We start from the raw sequence: 6,451 nt of genomic DNA, 5'->3' as shown, positions 1-6,451 counted from the left end.
AAACAAGATGGAATATGCCTGTACTACTGTAAGGAAAATTAGCTTATAGGAATTAAAAATTTTTCTGCAGATACTAATGAAATTTAAAGGATGCATAGTTCTTAGTTGATCTAGCAACTAAGCTTCTAGGGCTCTTCTGAGAAGTATTAACTGTAAAAGGAAAAAACTAATATTTTTAATAGAAAAATGGAAACAACCTGAAGTCCAAATGAAAACAGATCAAATAAATTAAGGCAAATATATACTGCAGAATACTAAGTACCTACTGTAAAGGATGAATAGACTTTATGCACCAACATGGAAAGACGTCCTCAATGAGAAATATGGAAGTTAAAGATATACAGTATGATTCTGTTGGGTTTTTTAAAAAATTCATAGGTTTTGCATATGCTAGAAAGACTGGAAAGTTAAAGATTAATGAGTTAATACTGCTTTTAAGGTGAGATTTTCACTTCCTTTACACCTTCTATAGCCTTTAGTTGACAGAATGTGTGTTGCTTTCTTAACATCTTCATACACTCCACCCTTTAACCAAAACTCTCACCATTCTCATTCCTTACCTCCATACCTATGCTGAAGTCTTTCTCTCTGGACCATTGTCCCCCAAATGCCATTTTAAAAATCTGACTAGTTGGCTTCTTTTCCCCAGAAACTGACCTCACTGCTCATATTCCACAGCATTTCCTCTCATTTGTTTAACCATCCGTTATGCTGGAAGTCTTTGTGCATCCTAGTGTCTTAGCTATTCATGTTGGGCTTTTCTGTTTCCCACTTACTAAATAAGGCTTCTTGTGGGAAGAAATTAACATTTACTCACCTTTGCTTCCCCTACAGTGTTCCACATAATAGATGCTCCACAAATCTTTGATACATTAAAATGTGGCAATTTTTTTTTTGCAATTCGATGTGTATATTGCTAATAATTTAGAAAGCATCCAAATGATCACCATTTTATTTTCAAAATTTTATTTATATGGAATCTTCAGCATGTTTCAGCTTAATTTTTAGAACAAGATAAAATCCAAAAGCTTAAAATCAGGTATTTTATAATGTGTCACAATTAAGTATGGAGAGTTCTGTCACTTTTGAGGCAAATCTTTCATAATTCTAAAAATGCAGATATTTACAATATTTTTAAATACAGACATATACAACATGGCATATTTAAATGTACAAAATAGTTGAAATTATATTACAGAACATTCCAAAATTCAAACTAATTTTAAAAAGTCCACAAACACTGAAAACATTTGGAAAAAAACAGCAACAAGTTTATCAATAACCATGCAGTGTGTTTAGTAACTTATACACAACACATAAATTGCATGTCAGATCCACAAATCTAAAGGTATATGATTGATCTATTTAACTCATGCATGCTACACTCTAAATACTATTTTATAATCCATAGGCTTAAACACATTTTACAGTAATCTATGAAACAGGAATATAAACTATGAAAACATATTTAACTGACTTCTTAAGAAACTAGGAAACCTCAAAGATAGCAAATCAGGCATTCTTTTCCCCTGAAATTAAAGTTCTTATGAATACATTCATAAACACCAAAGGAAGAAAATAAAAACAACCCAGATATTGTAACTTAATTTTACCTTCTCGAACTTCTATTTAGAGCTCTTGGCATAATCATAGCCCCCCTGGGATATTTTTATTTTCTCCTGATTTAGTGGAGGCAACATATTTATTCCCTTCCTTGTTCCAGGAAAAATTTAAGATGGCTTAGAAGATAGACTCAGAATATACTAGAAAGTATAATGATAGCTTAAATAAAAAAGGAACCAGAGAAAGCAGAATTTGGGGGGAACAGCCATTTAAGAAAAGGTCAGGAAATACATCCTGTAGCACATTATTCTCCCACAGTGATTTTCTGGAAATACTACAAAATATATTAATTTGTAAGAAAACTAATAATAAAATACTGGTAAACTAGAGATACTGATCAACTTTCTTTGTTAAATTATTTACCGTGATGAAGCAGATGATTATAAAAATGTGTGTGCTTTTCTTTGTGCTTAGATAAAAGAAGTTTTCCTAAATATCATATAAGTGACTCCAGATTTAGTCTGTAGCTTTTGGTAAAGGTGGAAAAAAAAAAAAATTGGACACGCTTACTGAATTTCTACTGAGAATTCTATCAACTGCTGTCTGTTGACTTGTGACTGGATGGCTTCAATTCAGGTGGTCATGTGTTACACAGCTCTTGTGTAAGCACAAAACAAAGCACCATCAATTCCAGGGCAACCTGACTGTATTGGTTCCTCCAGCTCACTTCATCAGGACCCAGCAAGAGAAATGGGAGGAAGGTAATGTAGAGGAGGAGACCTGCTCAGGCAGGTTGAGGCCTGTCTCCTCTGTTGGGTGGAGCTGCAGAGGCTCTGACTGTGCTTACAGTTTGCATGTCACAGACCTCAACCCCACTGCTGTGGGCAGGGAAGGTATGGTACGGACGGAAGACTGGGAGCAGCAGTAAACAGCTTCAGAGAAACATGCATGGTCTGTCCATCTCTATTCTACAGGCCTAGCTTTCAACAAATGATAGAAAGAATGGTCTTGTATCTATATGCTGAGAAAAAAGAATGGAGGGAATGATGATGAAAGAAAGGGTTTGTAGGAAATGGGGAGAAAAGAAAGGTATTAGGATGTTTCCCTTTCAAGTGTGGCATGAGTTTCAAATCTATAGATTGATTAAGGACAACCAGAACAAAAATATCTGAAGACTAAAACAAATCACTGCCTCCTATCTTTTTTGAGGATCAAAGGTCCCAAGTAATTTATGAGTTTTGATTAGGTTGGGAAGGAAGGAAGTTCAAGTCTATAGATCTGTTAACTGTGGAAACTGCAGTGCTCTTGGTTGGGGTGGCAAAGGCTTCCTCAGGGATAGTGGTGTTAGAAGGGGACAGAGTCATGACTGCTATTTTTCCAATGATACCCTTCAGAATACAGGCAGTGCCAGCTTATTCATTAGGCACAGTACCTAAGGCCCACAGTTTTTTAGTGGCCAAAAAAATGTTTTAATGTTTTTTTAGCCTTGTAAGAAAAAAGTGAACTTCTAGACTAAACAAAATGTTTTACTCTAAAATGTTAATACATTCATTTCATACAAATGCAATTGTAAAATATCACTTTTAACTTTTTATGGAAGAAGGAGTCTAAGATGGCAAAACTCCCTAGGGCCCACAAAAATCATAATGCAGCTCTGAATACAGGGTCAAACAAATTGTAACTGAAGCAATATAACTTGAACAGGAAACTGAAGACAATTTAAAAGGATTAGAGAAGAATGTTTCAAGGCTAAAATAATAGAGATGATGACTCTGAGCTTACTGATCCTGTTCCACTGGTTTTTCTTTTCTTGAATGTTACTTTGGAATTAGATTTTTAAAGAAAGCTAAGTTAATACTGGGGATGTGCTAGTGTCAATTTCCATTAGCGAAGCCAGAAAAAAAAAGTTCAGCTCATTATTTTATAGTCATTGTGCAATAACAAAGGCAGAATCAGGATGAAGACACCTTCATGTCTTTAAGTCCTTTAGTCCTTCCTCCACTTTGTACACATTTTTAGTGGCAGGTTTTCCTTTGAGACCCTGCCTCCTAAACTTCCTGTATCATAGTCCCAGTCATTTCTAGGCTTCCTCTGTGCTTCAAGGCCCTGACTCCATTATCCTTGGTAGTAGCCCAAGGCTGGCAGTGCCAGCAATGTGGGTACCTGCAGTTGAAAAACTGTTTTAAGAATGTGACAAAAGAAAAAAGAAGCAGCGAACATGATGGAGGAGGAGAGAAAAAAGTAACCAATTTTAACATACTCAAATTATACTGTCAAAAAAATGGGGAAGGATTTATACTATTAACTGTGTTTTTTTAAACAGTAATACTGAGATTTTTATACTTCATAGTTCTCTGTATTTTCAAACATATTTTACAAGATAAATGTACTCTATAGTCAGAAAATACTCAGTAAGTATTATTTTGAAAATTGTGTTCTGAAGACCCCAAACTCTTGACAATTATCATCCTTGAGATCCTCACCATATGGCTTAGGTTGGCAAATATGGTTAAAATTGGCACACACAGCAGGGACACTCAGATTTGAGAGCATAACTTTTAACGATTTCCATTACTTTCCATCACCCAAACTCATCAGTATTATAGGGAAATGTCAATCAAGAAACCTAATAAATAACAACTTTTTAGTATTTGTTCCCCAATATATTATGAAGAAACAGTTCAAAAGGAAGATGAGTACAAAGGAATCAATTACTGCCTTTCATAGAATCACACAACTTCTGAGATTGGAAGAGAATACTAAGTCATAAAATTCAGGCCCTTGAATTAACAGTGAGGAGCGTGCAGTCCAGGTTACGCGTTTTGATTAAGGTCACACAGCAAAGTTGGTCACAGAGTTAGGATAAGAGTTCAGGTTTCCTGACTTTTGGTCTCTCAGTCCTCAAAGCAATTGTTTTGTAAGCTATACTTCATTGTTTATCCAAAGTGCACATAGAAAAATGGAAAAATACTACCTGTTTTTTAAAAAATGTATGTTAATTTGGAAACTGTATTAACTAAAAATATAAACTTCACATGAGTAGTCCAACAATTAGAATGAACAATAAAATTTTAGTCCTGAAAGGACCCTAAGAAGTTAGACTTCCGTTACACAAGAATTAAGGCTAAGGAAAAGTAAACTATATCCCCCCAAATCACAAAGTTGAGACAAGACCAGGTCACCTACAGCTGGCTCACTGCTTCTTCCAATACTCCTTATTCTTCACTGGCTACTGACTACAAACAAACAAACAAACAAACAAAAATGTAGAATCAATCTGGTTTAGATATAAGAAAACATTAGTGAGAATCCTTAGTGAATAGGTATAAATCAATCCTCTAGATACTAAGAAATAAACTAAAATCTATTGAATTTCAATGAATGAGGCAGCATGATTGCTTACTTTATTTTAAAATGGGCTTAGATGCAGATCATAATTCTGAGTTTCAGTGTCATTTGAAGCTGATGTAAGGCTTAACAAATGTAAAACAAAATTCTAATGTTTAAAGTTCTCTAGATCAGGGGTTGGAGAATAATAGCCAGCAGCCTATGTTTTGTGAGACCTGTGAGCTAACTATGGTTTTTATAGTTTTAAAGAATTGTTTAAAACAAATACACACACACATATACACACATAGAAGAATGTCTCATAGAGATCATATGTGGCCTAAAAAGACAAAATTATTTACTAACTGGCCCTTTACATTAAAAAGTTCACTGACCTCCGTTACAGATTCAGAAAGTATATGAAACTGGGCTGAATATGTAATATGTCCTGAAAGGCGTTTTTGTTTTAAAAATTAAATCTCTGATTTTTCCAGCTTTATTATCATTTGCCTCTTTCTCCTAATAGTAGATAGTAGAAAAAAAAGTTTGAGGGTTATGACTACCTAATTTCCAGTTAAATGAGGTTTTATCACATATACTAATGTAGTGGACACACAATTGAAGCTAATTATTTTATGCATGTCAAATTAGTCAAAAATTTTCAGATCGCGGGGAAAATGGCGTTTCTTATGATAATGTTGCTATACAATGAAATGGAAGCAATATTAAAAACTAGTAATTCATTCTCTCTTTTGGGTTTCTCTTGTTTTTAAGATTTTCTTGTCATGATTCTCCTGGGTCCCTACTGCATGTTGTTAGATTAATCAGTAGTTCTAAACCATATTAATTATCTCAGTGACCACCCATCCACATCTCATTTGTAACCATAAACAAATCTCACCAGAACATATGAAAATAATGGAAGTGCTTCTAAATGAAATATGAGATACCACAATGAAACATAAATGGCTAGCTCAGGGAAGAAATGACTTAGAGACATAGTCCAAATCCCAAGCTGAACACAACAGTACAGCCAACTAGGCTCCTAAGTTTCACAGCCTAAGTTACACAGCATTGCTTAGTAAAGGACTAGAACACTGTGCTGGACCCTGGTTTGCAACACTCTGATAATCACTGTATGAAAGTAAGTCTGTAGCTCTTCCTTTTCACATGATTTATGTGGCAACGTTTGGATTTTGTGAACTAGAGAAAAAATACCAAAGCCGTGCCAATGTTAACTAAATTACAATCACTTTAAGGTTATAACATTGAAAGCAAGATCTACTGTGTCAAGATTCAAATGTCTTAACTGTAAAATAATCACATTAACAATTCCTTTGTGCAGTTCTCTTCGGTTACTCCATTCTCTTGGTTGCTTTTATAATTGGAAAGGAACAAATTTTCTATTTCAGTCAAGAATTCTTCAGCCATAAAGCAATTGGTCACTTTGCTCAGAGTCTTCCTCATACACTCCAAAAGCTAGTTGAAAAGAAAAGTTTTATATTTAAATACATAAAAAATATGAGGGTTTACATTACTATCACTATTTTGTTCCTTTCCA

At 34.4% G+C, this 6,451-nt stretch overlaps 1 protein-coding gene across 4 annotated transcripts in view; it reads right to left on the bottom strand.

Annotated features, from left to right (window-relative positions):
* Positions 1 to 949: 949 nt before the first annotated feature.
* MYSM1 (Myb like, SWIRM and MPN domains 1) overlaps positions 950 to 6,451 on the bottom strand; it is a 44,176-nt gene continuing 38,674 nt past the window's right edge. For all 4 annotated transcript variants that reach the window (XM_032296845.1, XM_032296846.1, XM_032296847.1 and 1 more), the window contains one exon: positions 950 to 6,369. In XM_032296845.1, the coding sequence (XP_032152736.1) occupies positions 6,211 to 6,369 (159 nt within the window). In that variant the 3' untranslated portion in view covers positions 950 to 6,210. The remainder of the gene's footprint in view (positions 6,370 to 6,451) is intronic.

This window comes from Sapajus apella, unplaced genomic scaffold (assembly GCF_009761245.1).
Source record: "Sapajus apella isolate SASKATOON/1434 unplaced genomic scaffold, GSC_monkey_1.0 scaffold36, whole genome shotgun sequence".
NCBI classification, from domain to species: Eukaryota; Metazoa; Chordata; class Mammalia; order Primates; family Cebidae; genus Sapajus; species Sapajus apella.
Note: the sequence above shows the minus strand (reverse complement) of the source record. Positions and strands in the feature narration are given on the sequence as shown.